This window comes from Rhipicephalus sanguineus, chromosome 3 (genome assembly GCF_013339695.2).
Source record: "Rhipicephalus sanguineus isolate Rsan-2018 chromosome 3, BIME_Rsan_1.4, whole genome shotgun sequence".
NCBI lineage: Eukaryota > Metazoa > Arthropoda > Arachnida > Ixodida > Ixodidae > Rhipicephalus > Rhipicephalus sanguineus.
The window spans coordinates 195,793,450-195,813,228 of record NC_051178.1 but is presented as its reverse complement, the minus strand read 5'-3'; the positions used below and the strand labels follow the sequence as shown (position 1 = coordinate 195,813,228).

The following is a 19,779-nucleotide window of genomic DNA, read 5'->3' as shown; positions in this document are numbered from 1 at the left end:
GTGTTTCCGTCGGCGCTGGCATCGAAGGCACGCGTCGTGTTCTAAATTTGGGCACCGAGACTTCGAGCGCCTGCCCTGCAACATGATCCGAAAAGGAACGGCAGGGCGCCTCTTGCGGTGAAAAACGAAAACGCAAGTCACGTGGTAGAAAATTCGTCTGCTTTCGTTTTCGGATACGCTTCCTCGCTGCTACTTGTAGTGCTTGTAGTAGGAGTTATTCAGTAGCGCTTTCGCTTGCCAGCTGTTGTGTGCTCCCCTTCCCCTATCTCGCCAATCACAGTTTTGAAAAACTTCCAAAATCCCGGTGATCTAATATTGATAAAAGATTGTTTTACGCAACAAAAGGTAAAGACAAGGGCGTTTCGCAGTCTGCGCGAGGGGTAATTATTTTGTTAGTTTATTCTTTGAAAACTCTGCAGTGATGAACTTCACCATCATAGGTTTACTAAAAAAAGAGGAAATGAGAGTCAATGTTTCATCTTGAAATTTCGCGCCGAAATCTCTGCACGTGCACGTTAGCTTGACGGCACGAATTTCAAAGTGTGTTCTCATATTTAGGCAAAATTAGCTCAACAGTATTTCCTGAAACTTTGTACATTAAGTCCTTGGCCCCCCTCAGAGGACAATATACGTCACTTTTACCGCTTAAGGTCTGTGTTGACCCCGCAGAAGCCGTCGATATCTGTGACGTCACGGCAAGTTAGTGCGGGAACTTGAAGGTGGCGTCGCCACCTGCATTTTCTTTTTTTCTTGCTAACCAACCCTTGCCGCGCTTTCACGCGGGAAGAGCTGTGCCTTTGGTATTGGAAAGCGTAATTTGCGATTACAATATTTCTTTTTCCCTTTCGTGTCCCTGTAACGTTGTGTAAAGCACGTGAAATGCTACTAGTTTTTGAAAAGGAAGAAATTAAGGCAGCTTCGCAGTAGTGGTGCAAATTGCCTGAAGGAAGTGCGGACCTGGGCGGCCTTCTTTGTTTCTCTTCAGTTTTCTCTTTCTTTTTCTCTTATTTTATTGGTTTATTTCTATTAATTTCTTTGTTTCTCTCTATTTCTTTCTTTCTTACTGTTCCTTCCCTTTCTCTCTCCATTTCTCGCTTGCTTCCTCTTTATCCTTTCTCTCTGCAGTTCTCTCTACATTTGTTTCTATTTCTCTGTCTACGCTATGCTCAACTCTCTCCCATCCTCCTTTTCCTTCTCCTCACCCTCGCTTCTCTTTCTCACTTTTTGTTTTTCACCCTCACATTGCCTATTTCTCGGTTCCTGCATTTTTTCTCTATTCTTTCTCTTGTTCTTTTTTTATTTCTCTCTCTGATTATTTCTTTCTTGTTCTATATTTCTCCCTCTCATTCTTTCTATGGTATGCTTTACTCTCTTCTTCCTCTTCACCTCCACATCTATCCTCCTCACCCTCACTTTCCTTTCTCAGCCCCTTGCTATACTGTACTATGCAAGGGTACGCTATGCTCTGCTAGCATACCTGGATAGCATAGTTGTTACGATGCTTGCCTTCGTATCGTGGGAACGAGGGTTCGAATCCCGCCTCCCCCAAAAATGTTTTGTTTCTTTTTCTTTCTGCCTTTCTTTCTCTCTCTCTCTCTGTACTCATTCCCTTGCCCATCAGGCTACTGTATCTAGCGCCTGGAGAAATCGCTGCACGTGTTGTGAGAGCGAAGCAAAAGATGAAGACAACAATGATGAATAAGAGGATGAAGAGAGTGCGTGCTGGTTCATGATGCTGATCATTTCTGTTTTCCCGTCAAGAACAAACTGGCAAACCTAAATCAGCTCCGCTGTTAAAAATTGCCATGCACTCATCTCTAGCATGAAAGTACAATTGAAATCCAAGTGAATTTATCGCAAAAAAAGCTTCCTGATTGGCAAGAAGAGAATTAAATAGTCCTTAATTTTGTCTGATGATATTTCGTGTGAGGATAACAAGCATTGCAAGGGATTGTAAGGCTACCTACCTAGGATATTCTAAATGCCATCGCTTGTCTTTGAAAACTTCAGCTTTACACTGGCAGTTCGATAGATCACACCAATGGCCTGTGATATGTCAAGCTGCCTTCACTGATTTCTTCAATAATGACCACCACCAGTGCATTAATATTACTAGGCTGCCCACATGTCACATGAACAGATGGGCAGCAGTAAAGCTGTGGTCAAATCTGATTAAAAGTTCCCTGCATAACCTGACACTAAGGAACTTGACAAAGACTGCAGGCTTGGCTGCTGTATGGAGAGTGGCAACACATCAACGAGATTTATGGCACAAAAACACCTGATGAAAGCTTCTTTACAACCTTAATAACAAGCATCTGCACTGCTTATCGCAGTCTGTCTTTACAGCTTTATAATTAGGCATAGGCGATGTCAGTTATCTATAGTTCCGACTACAGCGGAACAGGCTCGCAGCTAAATGCCGTCAGAAAAACAAAACAATTATTCAACTTAGTGGACATTTATTAGCCAAAGGAATAGCCACTTTCAGATGTTGCAACTTCATGAGAGAGCAAATTAAATTGTGAGAGTCAAGTGAGCTCAGGGCATTTCATAAAATGAGGAGAGATCAAGGAAATACATTTTCTTTCACTCGGTAGTAACATGAGGAATACGGGCACAGTATAAAAGAACTGCATAGCCAAACTAACTAATGCATAAATGTATAAGAATAGCTACATATTCATATGAAGACAAAAGGAAAAAGTACACTCAAACATGCTTTTATACAATGACAAAAAAATACAAATGAAATGAGATGGTGAATAGCCAATACATATACAAAAGAAAACAGGCATTTGCTACATAATAGTAGAAGCAAACCTTAATACAGGAATCATGTAGTCAATAATAATTACAATGATTATGTCAGCATGACACAAAAACCTTCACTGGACAATGAAACTCTTGCTTACAGGCTTCCTGCCTCTTGCCAACAGGCTTCATGCCAGAAACAATGAGTGGGGTATCGGTATGAACAGTAACCTATACATCTAATGACAAATAAAATCACTGTGCAAAGCTATATACAAAGCACAGCAGTGTTAAAATACATGGGCATATTACACACGCAGCCCCCTGAAAAGCACCAATGAAAGCCATACATATTAATGGATGGCAGATATGACTTGGAAGTTGCAGTCAGATCTAAACAAACGAAAAGTCAAGCAGTGAAGACCCATAAGCAAGCAAAGAATCTACTGCTAGAGGATTCTCAACCTATGATGCCCCAACCGTTGCCACATGGGGCTACTAAGTTTTACTAACACATTAAAATTAGCATAAAGAAAGCAATATACAACATCATGGAGTTTTACACAGTTTGCACAAGGCTATGCTACCGTACCCTGTCAGTTACTATGGAGTGCGTTTAAAGCCCTGCTTCGGCGACTGCACGCAACTAAAGCTCATTGTGTCAAGCAGCATGCCGTGCTGTCACTTGTCCCATAGACCTGTCTCCTTCATTTTGATCTGGAAGAAGCGGTCCAAAATGTTGGCGCACTTGAAGTACTCTGTGTCGGGGCTATTGTAGGCACGACAGTTGCTGAAAATCCGCTGCATGTCCGCGATAAACAGCCGCTTGTGCACGTAGTAGTGGTTTTTCAGTCTTTCTGCCATCGTCTTTAAGTCTGCAAATGAGAAGAAGGCTTCTGTTAACTGCCATTAGAGAATTTAGTACTACACATTTATGTATATAAACTGCCGTTGTAGATATTAGTGTACAGTCAATGTCCGATTTTTCGGACCCCCTGGGGACCGCGAAATCGTCCAAAAAATCGGGCAGTCCGAAAAAACAAGTTTGTGCTTGAGCGCGGTCAAATCGCCACAGCCACATCCGAAATAGCTTTAATGCCTCGAAAGTACAGTTATGAGACATTTTGGTGCGCGCCCAGGCTCTTGCAAATACATTTGGTACCTGATGCGAACCTAGCTTAACTACGTGCCAACCGCCACTTGCAAATTTGCGTCTCGTGATGAGCGCCGCTGACACCAGCAAAGCACGGAATAGATTACGGCTCTCTCGCGGGGAGCGTTTGGAAACGATGATGTGGAACAAAAAGACTGTCGCGGACGAGCGGACGACTCATCCGGCTTTCCCCGATGCGTGTGCACATGGTAAACGCACACACACACATCGCCGAATCTCCGCCGATACAGCAGCATTTGCTGCCGTGTGAAGCCGATCGTTTCTAGTTGTGGGCAGCACATCGCCAACTAAGCTGACGCCGTCACTGTACTGTTGCTGTGCCGTGATGCCCACTTCCCTTCCTGACTGCACACGGGTGCGGCAATGGCGAGCTGGTTTCGTTTGTGAAGGCAACGCGTCTGTGCGGTGCATTTAGCAGTCTCTCACAAAGAGGCAGCATGAAGGCGGCACGGCGTGTTTGGGTTGTCGCCTATTAAATTCATGCAGTACGCATGCAACTACGCTAGGCCACATGCACTACTGAGCAGTTAATTGAAGATGCTTATCGTAAGGGTTGTCAGCGATTAAGCTGTACTGGCCACATTAAGCTGTACTTGCCACCTGCCGCCATCATGCCTCCGTGCATTTCCGTTGCTTATCGGTAAAGACATCGCCGCAGGACGCCATGATAGCGGCCCCTTTGAATTTCTGGTCTGCTTCACCCCCATCACACTTCGGCATTGCGGCAAAGCTGACTTTCGGACTCTGCTACTGTCGCAAACAGATCGACTCGCGAAAGCGCTGGTTCTAACCTACGAGATGATAGATGAGGCAGAGGTGGGGTCTTCAATTAATGCCTTTCGGACCCACAATTTGGGCAGAAAGTCCGAAAAATCAGACACTGAATTTCGGACGTTCTTATACATTGACATCTATGGGACGGGCGTCCAAAAAATCGGCAGTTGACTGTACCAGTTACAGATCAATTGTGGCTGCATTTGACATGCAGAAAACAAACAATACAGGCTGAGAGCCTATCATATTTACTCACATAATACATTTGAAACCCTTTATAAGAGACATGCACTGGGAGCAGTTCTTGTCCCTAATATGAGGGGTCTCTTATAAGCATGGGTCCCATGCCCTCATTTCCCTATTTCAGTGCAGACACACTGGGGTCTCTTATACTCATTTGTCTGTTACCTCAGTGTCTCTAATAAAGGGGTTTAAAAGTATTACCAGTATTTGCTCATGTTGGCGAGAACTCAGCCAACTATTGGTCTCACGTCGGCTATCCCCTTTTATAAATTGTAGTAAAATGATACATGTGTGCTAATTAACAATTTCACATTGTGTGTTCAAAGATTGATAGCATACCTATGTATTTCTTTGACATCACTTACCCATCGGATACTTGATGTGATCATAGTAGTCAGGTGCCTCGGATTTTTCCACTGGCTTCAGAAAGGGCCATGCACTACTGTGATTCTGAAAGTACAAGGAATCAATAAGTAAATCAATAAGGAAATAGAAAAACTGACGCAGTTTCTCGAACTTCTAAAACAATTTTTGTTTACAAGTCTCAACCAAAAACCTTTATTTTTACCTTAACTTGTATCAACACAGACTTCATCGCTTGATATGCCTGATCGGGATCCATCTGCTCTTGCTTGACACTGTAAAAAAACAAATAAGAAAATGCGAGTTTCGCAATGAAGTTGCGCAATCAAAGCATATTCGCAATGAGAAAAGCAATGGCATAATAAACCATCAACAGTAATTATCAAAGTAAATTATTAGCGAGACACTTCTATAAAGTTTTGTTAATAATGTGCTTGTTAACATAAGTCAGCTACAATGAAGAGATCTGGGTAGCACAGTAAAAGCTCGTTAATTTGGAAAATCTGATAATTCGGACATGTTCCCTGGTCCCGGCCAGTATACACACTGTTTAATGGCATCAAACTCTCGTTAATTTTGTCATGTTTGACCGCAACCCAGACCGCAACTCGGATGATCCCCGGAGTGCGCCGAGCACTGCAGATGTGCAACGCAAACGAGCAAAAACGGCACTCACAGACAAGTGAAACGAGGCTGTGCTGTCCGCATCGCTACCTTCATCAGTTAGTGACCACGATTTTGCCCACATGTGGATCCGGAACCCAGGAGGTTCGTTTTAACTTGATGCATGCGCACACAATGTCACAAAATTCGAACATGGCGGAAACTTTTGAAGATGAAGAGCTTTCAGCCACGGTCGGTATGCTGGCATAAACCTCGTTTGCTACATCACGATCGACGAACTAAAGTTGCCGGCCACTTTAACTGTGAAAAAAACTATCATCACATCCGCGGTGACCGTGGTGGTGGCAGTACGTTACAAGAGAGGGCCGCAGAGCACGTTGCAGGCTAATTATTACAAGTGATTCTGGCGCCGTGATTGAGAACACAGTCGCAGGATGACAAAAATTGAAGCTTTCACGTTGCTCTCATGCAAAATAGTAAGTACAGGATTTAAGCATTCATGAAGGGAATGAAAGTACAGTAATCCTTCGTCAACTCGAAGCCGTCAAATCCGGGGAAAATTTCGAGATAAGCGGTATTTCGAGTTAAGCAAAACGCTGAAAATGTTTGCCCAGGTTACTGTAAAAGAAAAGCCAGTGGTGACAGGAAAAGCTCCACTGCATGAGACAGCTACCGTAGTAAAGGCACAAGAATTCGGAGGGAAAAAAAATTTATTACCGAGGACCAAAAAACTGTGCGATGCTCGCCTGTTTTGCGTTGGCATTCGGTCCAAGAAAGGCATTCTCCAGTTGCTCAACACATCGCATGATCCGTTGGTCGTCACCGCTGCATTCGACCTTGTTGCGGAGCAAGTGCAGCACGTTACGTGTTTCTGTCGTCGTAGGCACTTCTCGAGGCTCTTCCTCGTCTGCATGGTCATCTGCATCGTTCATCTCAACGATATCGGTGTCCCACAGCATTCCGGTAACGGGGACGTCCGCCTCGTAGAGCGCATACTTCTTAAAGGCGATCTCGCCATCTTCAGTATCGCTCACGCAGCCAGTTGCCTTGTGCACTTCATTGCACAGCTCATCACAGCCGCTGAAATCTGCGCCAATGTATTCTTCGATCGATTCTGGGACGCGAGAAAAGCCTGCATGTGCGAAGCAGTGAGCAATCGCCAGCGGGCGTCAGGCTTCGGCCATCAGATTGACTGCACCGAGCAGATCAATTTCATACTTTTTCCCATTGTCGTATGACAGCAGAATTCGGTGCAGCAGGTTCTTCCTATAATACATGCGGGCCATCTCAATGACTCCCTGATCCATTGGCTGGAGAACGGACGTCATGTTCGCCGGCAGGAACTCCAGCCTAACAGCCGCCAAGTTGTCGATTTTTCCATGACCGGGGCAGTTACAACTGCCCCGGTCATGGAAACAAACAACACTTTCCGACTGTCCTTTGCCATCTTCTGGTCAAGCGCATAGACATGCTCTTCATGCGCCGCCGTCATCCAGGCCGTTTTATTTGCGCGATAGGTCACATCCTTCAGGCGCCGTGCATTTCGGAAACACCTGGGATTCATCGACTTGCCAATGATGAGGAGGAGCAGCTTTTCGTCGCTGGTAGCATTGGCACCAAAAAGAATGGTTATTCTGTCTTTTCGTTGCTTAGCGCCTGAGCACGCTTCGCCTTTTGGTGTGTATGTGCGGTTAGGCAGCATCTTGTAAAAGAGAGCGGCTTCGTCGAGGTTAACAATGTCCTTGTCCGCGTACTCCTTTTGAAGCTCGGCGAGGCGTAGGTTGTGCCATGCGTCTGTAGCCTGTTCGTCGACAATGCCGTTTTCGCCGTGGATAGCCTTCGATGACACGTTATTTCACTTTTAAACCGCTCGAACCAGCCATTGCTGCAGCCGAAGTCCGCGTGACCCATCTGCAGTGCCAAAGCATCTGCTTTTCCATCATCATTTGGGTTGTCACGGGAAGATTGGCTGCTCAAACGTTTTGGAGCCATAACAGAAGTGCTGCTTCGACGTCCGGGAATTCGGACGCTCGAATGCGCTTCCGCTTGCTCGAGAAGCTTTGCTCGAAGCCTTCCAACACCTTTTGTTTGTTCTTAAGCACCATCAAGAGGGTTGACAAAGGGATGCCGAATTCTTTGGTGATGCACGACTTGCTTCGACCTGCTTTTTCGACTTCTTTAATTAGCGTGACTTTTCCCTCCAACGTCAGAGAGTTGCACTGCTTTGGGCGGAACATCTTGGTCGATATTTGGAAGCGTCCGTTGCACAGATCACTCACTACTCAGCAAAACTGAACTGAAGATGCGTCGTGTGCAGATCGCGAGGAAAACAAAGAATACCAGCTCGCCCATGCAAGGGCTAGGTTGCGTACTGACGGGCGCACGCTGCACACGCCGCCCACATGCGCATAAGTCGCGCGCAGGTGCGCACACGTGATCAGCCCCACAGTTGCTTGACAAGGCTGATAGGAAATGGCTGCGTCCGTGGGAATTTCAAATTCGCCCTTCACGACCGCGTTCGGCACGTATAAACAGCTAAGCATTCGCACGGAGCCCTCGTTTCCTGTTGGGAGTAGACTTTGCCTTCTGCCCTCCCGGACAAGATTTCGAGATATCCGCTGTTCCCTCCGGAAAACGTTTCGAGATAAGAGGAGGCAAATACATAGCACCTATGGCAGGTTAATGCACGGCGAAAAAAAGTTTCGACTTAACCGAGATTTCGAGATATGCGAGTTCGGGTTAACGAGGGTTCACTGTATATCGGTGTAACAGTTACTTGTTTATTATTTTCTTGATACTTCCGATAATTTGGAATTCGGTTAATTTGGACATTTCTTCCGGCTCCGTGAAATCCGAATTAATGAGCTTTTACTGTACATGTTGTATCATTCAGAAGTTTCACAGAGAACAGACACAGTGACCAGCATGTCTCTAGAAGTAGCGAAGGTGGCCTTACCCATAAGCCAATTTTCGGCGGTTACGCTACAGTGCAATTCGAAGGTTGTGGGTTCGGATCCCACCGACAGAAATGTTCTTTTTGGTCCGCTTTAAATCCTTTCAAGTCACAGTCATTACACCTACAGTTAAAAACAACAAATAATGTCCCCTATGCTATCGCTGCCTTACTTGTCTGTTGACTTCATTGGTTGTGTTTAACATAAGCCCATTTGTGATATGTGCTGAAGAATTCAAAACAGCAATGTTTTCGCAGATTCTGTCAAACAGTACACTGAATCCTAAGCGTGATAGATGCTATGGATAAAAAATGAGTGGCATATGGGTGTGTGTGTCAATTTGGCACGCTGCGCACACTAATGGCTCATGCATACTGTGGCCGTTCACCATTGGCGACATATGAACGGCACATTGTCATTCCGCTTCATAAGCTTGAAAGGCCTCTTGATTTAATAAACAGGACGATGTTTACCCCTGTGCAAGCTCCCAGCTGCATGTACAGAAATAATACTTGGCCTAAAAGCAATTAGCTTTTATGCCCAATGTTGAGTTTCCACTCATTAAAGGGAATATAATAACAACAGCGCAATTATTTTTCGTGCCCACAATGATTGCTACGGCCTAAAGGGCAACATAATACGTATAATCAACATATAAGTGCATTGTTGTCACATTACTTACTATTTCTTGTCTGGTTTCCAGCCTGCTTCTCCTACAAAGAAAAAGAAATCGACTTGTAACACCAATGTGATGAACAGCAGTGAAACCATGAACCGAAAAATAACTAAACTGAGATGTTCAATTTGTCTGTTTAATATACGACAATAAATGTGGAATGCAAATACTGATTTTATTGCGGTAGCAATTATATGGACAGTCTCGGCGGGTTTTTGCCGTCGCTGTCGCCGTCATGTCGTTCCGGTATGAAGTTCAAATTGATAAAATCCCCCCGCGCATTGTAGTGTTCTACCGCGGGTAAAGGCGCGCGAGAGGGGGCGACGAACGCGGCCGAAGCAGAGATCAAACAAGCCAGGCCCATTTCTGTCGCTCGGAGGGTGCATGCGATAACATCACCCCGCTCGGGAGGCCTGCCATCAAAGCAGACAGGAAACGCCACGCTCTTGTTTAACGAGCATGAAAAACGCATGCACCCTCCGTCGCTTGGAGGGTGCATTCGCTTGGAGGGGGGACGGGGCGGAGGGTTGTCGCACGGGCAGCAACATTAAACTTTGAATCTAAGGGCGCGGTCGCGATTGCTGGCGCGCGCTATCTTGACAGCCATCACAGCGGGCAGCTCGTATACCCTTCTACGTGCTGCGCTCTCAACGGGAAGTGACTTCTGAGAGCATCTCTCCCTGGAGCAGCCGTATTCTCTTACACGAGCATTTTGTAGTTACGCGAGATCGGATACAAAACAGTTAGCTGCCAGCCTCACTTAGTATAACACTACAATTTGTGGCTATCGCATTCATTGCTTCGCCCTTGCGGTGAAACTGTGACTGTTTTTCATACTGTGATTAAATTCAGAAGTTACAAGCACCAGTCTTCCTCTTTCCACCATCCTATTTACAAGAAACATTTAGCCTTTTTCCAATTAGATGTTTGCACGTAAGCAGAGAAAAAATATATATGTCACAGAAATGAACCTATACAGTCATAGTCACTGCAAGACGAGGTCACGTATAACTTCGTACCGTTAACAGCTAGTAGCTTTTCTTTCCATTTAAAATTAGCTGCCGAGAGAATGCATGCCTCACGTTCAAGTGAGGCATGCATTCTCTCACTCTTTTGCACCGCACATTTGCAGCACAAAGTGCCGCAAACATGCAGTGCAAAAGAGCGAAAACGACATTCGTGGACAACCGAAACGAGACGGTACAGTGCGCGTCGCCGTCATCGTCATTGCGGACTGCACGGTGATGGCCAGAAAGACAGAAAACTTCATGCCTATTGGCGTTTACTACCGTGTGTGACACATAGTTAGCTGTGGGTGTTCGAAAAGGCATGGTTGCCATCAACAATCGTGTTGTTGGCAACCAAGGCTTCAGTTGCTACGGCAAATTTCTTTCATTTACCGGTGAAAAAAAAGTATTGTCACGTGCGCGTGGTGGTGGGAGTAGTAATTAAGGAGGTGTGCAGAGCACGTGTCGGGCTAATTAAGAAAAGGGGGTCTAGCACCGTGGTGGCATTGTGAAAGGAGTCGCAGGATGACGAAAATTGCAGCTTTTACGCTGCTCTTATGTAAAATAAGTACAGCATTTACGTATTCATCAAGAAAATGAAAGTGTATTGATGTAATAGACATTTGTTCATTGTTTTTTAACACGAAAGTGTTTGATGCCGGGATCCACCAAGACTTCAGTGACGTATTTTCGTCCTGGAAATGACGTTGAAAAAATATACACGATCAGATGACAAAGAAAAAAATTCCGTCAACGGGCATCGAACCCACGACTGCTCGGTCCGCAACAACAGATGCCGGGCACGCTATCCACAGCGCCATGGTCACAGACTCTAGAGGCTTTACAAATGCGCCTTTTATATCTACCACTCTCCCGGTCGGCGGGGTGGTGTTGCCCTCTGGGAGCGGTAAAGTAAAGTAATTCGTCATTACTGTGGCCTCAACAATTAGCACCTGCAACGCGTTACACGGACTTCCCATTCGGCGCGTTTTCAATAGAAGTTCAATTTTGTCAATGCCTTAACACACCGCGAGGTGGCGACCTTAGCCAAGCGTCGTTAAAGTCACTGTAAAGGCTCTGATATACTCCAATGTAACGTCGAAGAGCACGCGCACGCGTCATGGCGACGTTACGTCAGCAAAAAACAGCCCTCTATAGTCCGGCGTCGGCTGACCGCCGACACGGCCAACGGCTGCTGGCGCGCTCGGGCGTCGCTCGGCGGCGAATAGATCCTGCTGCATTTCGCGCCGGCCGCGCCGGACTCGCATGCACAGGAACCCGCTTCGCGGGCTGTTTCGTCGGTTCCCGACAGGTGGCGCGGGCGTTCTTTGCTTTACTGCGCATGCGCTCCTCTAGATGCGATCGCACCGGCGCGTTGGAGCCGGCTCGACTGTAGCAAAGATCGATTTGTGCCTGGCGTAGCGTCGCCGGCTCGGCGTGACGAAACGCAACGTCCTCGCGGGCGCTCGTGTCGGACGTCGGAGTATAACAGAGCCTTAAGCGTCGTAAAAGCGTTGGCCTCGCTCATAGCTCCGCGACGCTTGCCTGCTTCACCTGGCTGTAACACTGCGTTCCCCGCTCACGCGCTCGCCCCTAGAAAAATCACGGCCGGGCTACCGGGGCGGCACGACACGCTTTGCGTTTCCCTCTAGTCCGGCCGTGGTGTTCAATCACATTTTAACATGCCGCGGGATGGCGACCAAGTTCTGCGTCCAATATGCGGCGCTCTTCTGGCTATCACACCTCGTTCTCTGAGTACGCTTTCACCGTTAACTACTACAGCTACCACAAGGGTTTGTTAAATCATTTAGCAGGAACGTTAGTCGTTGGATGGAGATGTACCACCAATCACCAAAGTGGGTGCATACACGTTAAAAGGTGCCATTAGCTGCCAGGCATCAATATACATTGTGCAAACTCTCTTATATCAATGTACAGTAAACATTCAGTTACTTCTGTAAGGGCACGTTTTACTTTCGTGTTATTCCGATTCCTATGACGGAGGGATCAACCATCTCTTTTGATACTTTCAATAATTCGGAATTCACTAATTCAAACATATTTTTTGGTCCCGTGAAACCCGAAAGAACGAGCTTTTACTGTATATATAATATTTTATATAGATTCAATTCTGCAGCAAAAGATCTGTTTCCCACATTCTATCTCTGTTTGTATTACATACAGGTTTTAATTAACTTTGACAGCTTTGATCATATTCATGCTAACACCCTGCAATAAAAATTGGTGTACACTGATAAGCAAACAACCATCCACTTATCAAAGGGGAAAGTTTTGCCGTTGAAAAAACATTCGCATACATTAATGATGCAAGTACACTTTGCAAAGCTGAAGACAGGAAAGTGGAACTGTAAGATATAGGAGAAAGAGGTTAAAAAAAGAAAGAAAAAGAAACAATGCTTACGGAGGCCTGGAATACTCTCAAGAGGGATCTCCCTGACGCCCTCCTTGAAGCAGGGCACACCAGGGTACACTTTCTGCATGTGTTCCTGCTGTTTCTCGATGAACTTCTTCACTATCTGCAGTACACAGGGACAGAAGGATGAAGGAATGAAACACTACTAATGGATAGAGGAAGACTAAAAAGTAGCCCATCACTTCACATTGTTTACTATTACCAGTAGCCATGAAGACAAAAGTCTGTTAGTCCATAGATCTGCCAGACTTCCACGCTCAATTCAAGTCAGCAAAAGGAATAGTACATACAGAAGTTAAACATTCTATTCACTTCTTCTATGTTGTGAATGTGTTTAAATTTGGAAGCACTTGAGCCGAAATGACGTCTCCAGCCCCATCTCTCCGCTACAGTTTACTTACTTATTTATTTGAACGTGCCTTAGTAGGCTCGGTGGGGCATTGAGTAAAGGTCGCTTAGTAGAAGTTATACAAGCAAAATGTACCAAAATTGCATAAAGTACACATGAAGCAAGCATGTTACAACAAAGAAGTCTTAACACTACCCATAATACAATACACGGGGGGGGGGGGGGGGGGGAGCCGTTTAAATATGCAAGTAACACATAATACAAAAAAAAAGATGATGTCAGAAGCTTACACATAAATGAACATACAAATCACGGCAACAAACTGATAAGTTAACAGTGATGAATAACTGTACGCTATTATTTGACTGGCATTCATTTGGCCCAGACTGGGGATGCAGAATTGGATCAGGTTAGATTATTATTAAAACTCACTTGTAACATGCACTGGTGCATTTTAGACTTCGGGGTAGGTAAAGTTATAATGAAAGTGACGATACTATTTGACGGAGGAAAACGATGAAAGCATTTCAAAGGCAGCACCAGTTTAACTGGAAAGCGTCCTACCTCCTTCTGCTTGCGGATAACATGGCTGAAGGCTGTGTAGGATATGCGCTCATCCAACTCGCAACCCATAAGTGTGGCCCCCTCATAGTCCTTGATGTACCCCGTGTACACAGATTTGGGCAGCTTGATGTCCTTGGAGAAACCCTGAGAGAAAAGAAAGCAAGGATATGAGCCAATAAACTCCAAAGCTGACTTCCTGCAGCCAGCGTAGCCATCTTACAAGCACGGAGTGCCTTCTTGTGGGACATCACATTAATTAACAATTATGTTCAATAAATGCTGGTGTCTACAGAATGTTAAATACCTGCTTTAAATGTAGGCAACATAAACAATAAGCCAATCTATGTGCGAAGCACTGTTGCAAACTACCTGAGGCACATAATTCACTGCACTGGTCATGCACTCCTAGTTTCCAGCCCACGTCCCCATACTAAAAAATTTCCTGCTTCATTTTTTTAGCAGAGAAGCAAAATACTGGAATGGTCTTCCCCACGATGTTGCCGCTATCACCTGCCAATGAAGTTTCATCCTTTGAATGCAACTTCACATTGATTATTGAGAAAACACTACTGCTCCGTGTAAGAACTCACCACTTTGAGATTTTTGGTTCAGAAACATGTCTTTTGTTTTTAAGTTGATCTTTATGAAACTTTCACAGCTTATGTATTTTTATGTGCAGATTTCAAATATGCATTTATTGTTCTAATAAAATATGTAGTTTTTAAAGTATTGAATAGTTTTTGGTATGGTTAGGAGCAAGATTTATTTCTAAATTGTGAGAGTCATAAAGCAAATCAGCATATCGTAATAATGTGCAATGTATACTACTGTATGCCAGTAAAACAAGAATGGATGTTCTAAATCCATTTGAACAAAAGTCATGGCACGTTGAACATTTGCGAGTGAGTCAATGTCAAGCTGGAATTTTGCTAACGAAAGTTCAACATACCATAACTTTTGTTTAAATGGCTTTAGAACATTTATTCTTGTTTTACTACATACAGTGTTCATTCCAAGTCATTGTAATATGCTGATTTGCTTTAAAACTCTCGCAGCTTAGAAATAAATCTCACTCCTACTAAGGCACTTGAAATGTTTGATATCTTAAAAACTGCATATTGTACTAGAAAAATAATTGCACATTTGAAATCAGGACATAAAACTACATAAGCTGTGAAAGTTTCCTAAAAATCAACTCAAAAATAAAGAAATGTGCATCTAAAGCTTGGTCTCGCCTTAAGGAATTTGAAAAATATGTACAGTAGCAGATGATCTATAATGCAACATCAAATATACTGTGTATTGTACAAGTAGCCCATTTTTCCTAAGCATTTCTAGCCCCAATGGCTTGTATACTAACCTGCTTCTTGAAATAGCCGATTGCAAATTCATCTGCAAATGTCAAGAAGTGGAGGATGTTCTGCTTGACGTGGTAATCCTTGAGGTGGTTCATCAGGTGCGTTCCATAACCCTATACACAAAAGAAAGGGTGGCACATGATCGTAAACAATGTCTGCCATTAACGATGAGCTAGAAGTGAAGTCACTATCTACTGCTTCACGCGAAAAAGCAGTGCCAACTCCCTGTTAAACATGCTGAAATATTCCCAAGAGCTTGCATTACATAGTGCACGTAACGTGTCTTTCAGCCATGAGAAGTTGCTGTGCTAGACGTGATGAAATAAAATTTTGAGCCTTCTCTTGCAATCATGTACCATGGCCAAAGCACAGAGAATTTGTATACATTCTCATTTTAAGATGCTATGAAGAAAATCTGGGGTCCCATTGCAGTCTTGTACTTTGGACCCTCATCTGTATAGACTTTATGCAAAATCTGCTGCCACCTAGTGGCCACCGTGCGCATTTCCGCCATGTTGAAGGCTAAATGCTCTACGCATGTGCACGCACAGAGTGTATGTATCAGCATGTGGTGGCTGATGGGAACTGCAATGCCGACATATTTTCGTGCGCTGTGTTGCTCAGATTGAGGAAATTGGGGTGCTTAGAAAAGGTTTACCGGTAACTAACCACCATGTTATTAGATTTACTCGCGGCCAACGAGAAGTGGCAGATCGTCCCGCTGCTCCAGCTACTGCTTACGACTAACGCCGCGTTTACGTTCGCTGTTCTAGATGCGATATGTAACAGCATCTGCACTCATCAGAGAACACTCTTTCGTGTCATGCAGGAATCGGACAGTTTTCACACCATATGCTTCCAGGCACAGACAAACCGGCTTCGTGTACGAGCTTCAAAGCTGCATCGCGGCTACTCACGCATGCCTGCGCTGCTGTTGACACCATTACTTTGCTTATTACATAATGATAACAATTACATGTTAGACAGGTAGCTCAAGCGCGTCATCGATTCCCAGCAAATGGACCGATTTTGCTGGAGCGTGTTGTTTGTAGTTTGTTTTCAATTAGGTGGAGTTTAACAAGGTAGCGTTTGGTGGGATGCTTCACGTGTGTATTGATTCACTATGTGTATTTTTCAAGCATTTCATGTGCTATCACTGCCAAATTCAGAGCGTGGTCCGGATGGCCTGACCGCCCACTTAACTTTTTTTTAATTTATGTCCAAAGAAGAGCACATAACAGGCTCTCCCAGAAGCTTATACCCCCAAGGAAAAATCCTGCATCCACCTTTGTGTGCCATGAAATGTTAACAGGAGCTTGTGTGTGGTACTTTTCGTATGAAACAGAAAGAAAAAAAGTGCTGTTCCAGGAAATGTGTTACACTCGACCATGGGTGTGCTACCGTTGGTTACGCGCTGTGGTAATTTCGCAAGCGTTCAATCGGCGACACAAAACTGCCTTTCAGAAACAGGTTGAAATTTTAAGGCGCCAGTAGGCCCCGAAAGCGATGATGTGAACGCAAATATTCTCGGCCTGTCGTGTTAATTTACGAGCACATGTTGGAAGGATGTTCAATAAAATACCAGCCAACCGGCACCTTCTTATTAGAGCAACTAAGACTTTTACATTTCACGTTCCCTTTTCACATGCATGAGAAGTGGAAATATTTTGCATTTTACTTGTGCGTACGTCGGTGGCTACAGCAGCGAAATATTTCTTGCTTCAAAAATAAAAAATGAGGACAATGTTTTATTTACAATTAAATGTACAATACATCTGGTGGACGTAGGCTGTCCCTTATGAAATACGTTTTGAAATGGGTCAACAGCACTTTCTTACCGTCATCGCTATGCCTAGCCGTGTCGTGCCCTAAGGCCTCCTCCACACCATCATACACTACACGCATAATATTCAGATAGCTAACAACACTTCATTCTCTACCCTGAAAGCAGAAAAAATGTATAACCTAGCGCTAAGCTTCATTCTCAATGACAACAGGCTTACATGTGACTTAGCGACAAACTTGTACCTTCTTGTTGTGAGGCAGTTCTTTACGTGTAATAATTGTCAACATAATAGCTAGGAAATGGCGGTAACATGTAAAGACCCTTACACACTCGTCTGACGTTTTTATGCCCCGATTGTCCACTATCAAAGCAGATACAAGCAAGAAGTTATAGCAGCGACAGCAATACAATTCGGACACAAGCCTCCAACATGGCGCCGAATCGGAAACTTCGTCAAACTTCTGACAGATGGCAGCAATTTTGCTTAAGGTCTATACTTGGATATTGTAATTAAAGTACCATGTAATAACAAAAAGTGATTGACTGATTGACAGATTAATCGAAATACATGTGGCAAAACAGATCACGCAGACACAAACACCTCTTCAATTCTGTAGTCTCAATGTGCTTGTCAGTCATGTGCCTTTCTAAGCCCTTGACTTTGCCTTTCATATGCAATGTGTGTACAACACCACATAGGGTCAATTCCACGAAAGATAAAAAAACGGCGTATATTTGATGTTTCCGATTTTCCTGATAATTTTGTATGTTGTGCACATATGACTACACAGCACGAAATCGCAGTTTGTTTTCAAATAAACATTTTTTTCAACGCAGGAAAATTTGACAAGTGTCGCTGGTTGACAACGACCATTTTACGAAGAGTGCGTTTTCGTAACTTCGGTACCATGCTGGCAGCTACTCAGGCTATATATTACAAATATCTTTCTTTTTAGCGGAAGTAGAAGTAAAGAGGAAATAGCTCTTATCATTTCATAGAATTCTGAGCAAATTATGTATTTTTAAAAATTCACAAAAAACGCTGCGTTTTTGAAAATCAGTCAAATTTGGGACGCTATGGCTGCTTCTGTGGACATCTTAGCTTGTTCAGATTTGCAGTATGAATAGGCCTTTATGTGAATAATGAACCTCTGCATTTGTATTTCTCTAATAATTTTCAAAGTAGTAAATTTTCATGCTCGAAACAGCAAAAAGAAAAAAGTGCTCCTCGATTCAAAAATCTATAATAAAAAAACCCCAATCTCAATTTTGTTCAAAGTCCCCCAAAATGTTCTCAAAGGACTGCAGAATGATATTATGAAAAAACATGTTGCATCATTTTTATTACAACAAAAGCAGAAAATGTCAAACATTGTGTTTCCAGAGCGTGGTGGCTACTGCGTAAAGGACATCTCTAGTAACAAGAAAATACAGTAACACGTCTTTTTTCTTCTCTGGGCTTCGCTAAAAAACAGTAATGATCTATTGTCGGAAAGTGGGAACTGTTTTGTAAAGAAAAAAAGATCGTTCCAATTAAATGCATTTCGACACCACTTATATTCCTCGTCGACAGGCAGCACGGACATTTGCATTCCTCCGGATAATTTTTTTTTGAGTAAATGCGCTTATATAAAAGCAACGAAGCTAAACGCAAAATTTCTGTAGCTGAGTCGATCATGCATTGTAAGAATGTGAGAAATCGCAAATGGCAACAGTGGTGAACGGCGAGTGCCGCAGTGCAACCTAAGCACAGCAGCCACACATTTTTTGCCAGGTTTTGTTGCTCTGCACGAGAAAATGCTGGGGTGTCGATTGCGTTGGTTACAAGATACATTTTTCACCGCTCGTCGCTCTCCCGCCCGGTCTCTGGATCCGCACCGTGCGGATCGTGTGGCGGGTCGAGTGGCCCGCGCTACAAGCACTCGTGTAAACGGAGTAGCATGCGTTAGGCGGACAGGTGCAAAGGGCGGCGCGATAGACGCCCGCCTGAGCAGACGACAGCAACGAGCACGGCTGTGCCAGTCAGCCAAACACCACCTGAGATAGAAGTTAAGCATCCAAATTGTGCTTCACTTTGATGCGATCACTGTCCTACGCTCTGAAGGTGGCTATGGGTAGGCGTTATAGCCATGACCGAGATTTTGTACGGACTGCCTCATGGTGCACAAAAAGTGGTGTAGGAGATATTGGATCGAGTCTCTTTTGCGGAAGGTCATGAAGGAGGATGCGCGCTCAATTCAAGAGGTAGACCAGATCTGCAGCACTGCTTCAAGAGATACAAGGAGATGCAAAACAAAGCAGATGCAACGCAAACAAAACGTGTTCTGTCCGTGGCCAGAACTGCTGCCACCAATCTTCACGCAATCGATTCTTTTTAAACTCTGCATTGATCACATAAGGTTTGAGAACGTACACATTTGGGCCAACAAAAACCACACCTCTTGGCGACCGCTCTCCAGAAATTCATTTCCATTCATGAAGAGACCTTGGCTTTTATACCAACCTCTCAATTCTGGCACAGCACATCATCATAAGAGACGCATGGAGGGTATGAGTTCTTTAGCACTCAAGATATGAATTATGCTCAACTGAAATTGATGAAAGAAAAAGAGGCCACAACTGAAAGTGCCTGCTGTAGACTGAGGGATGTCTAACACTGGCGTGAAGTCGCAAATCACGCGAATGCATTTAATTGGAACGGTCTTTTTCTTTACAAAAC

At 44.3% G+C, this 19,779-nt stretch overlaps 2 protein-coding genes across 2 annotated transcripts in view; both read right to left on the bottom strand.

The window, feature by feature from the left end:
- Positions 1 to 19,779, bottom strand: part of LOC119387985 (estradiol 17-beta-dehydrogenase 8) — a 169,286-nt gene that overhangs the window by 34,190 nt on the left and 115,317 nt on the right. The window lies entirely within an intron of this gene.
- LOC119387989 (histone acetyltransferase KAT2A) overlaps positions 2,443 to 19,779 on the bottom strand; it is a 37,404-nt gene continuing 20,067 nt past the window's right edge. Inside the window, exons 14-20 of the mRNA XM_037655584.2 lie at positions 15,277 to 15,387; positions 13,917 to 14,060; positions 12,992 to 13,106; positions 9,569 to 9,599; positions 5,514 to 5,583; positions 5,311 to 5,395; positions 2,443 to 3,629 (exon numbers count right to left, since the gene is read on the bottom strand). Of these exons, the coding sequence (XP_037511512.1) occupies positions 3,436 to 3,629; positions 5,311 to 5,395; positions 5,514 to 5,583; positions 9,569 to 9,599; positions 12,992 to 13,106; positions 13,917 to 14,060; positions 15,277 to 15,387 (750 nt within the window). The 3' untranslated portion in view covers positions 2,443 to 3,435. The remainder of the gene's footprint in view (positions 3,630 to 5,310; positions 5,396 to 5,513; positions 5,584 to 9,568; positions 9,600 to 12,991; positions 13,107 to 13,916; positions 14,061 to 15,276; positions 15,388 to 19,779) is intronic.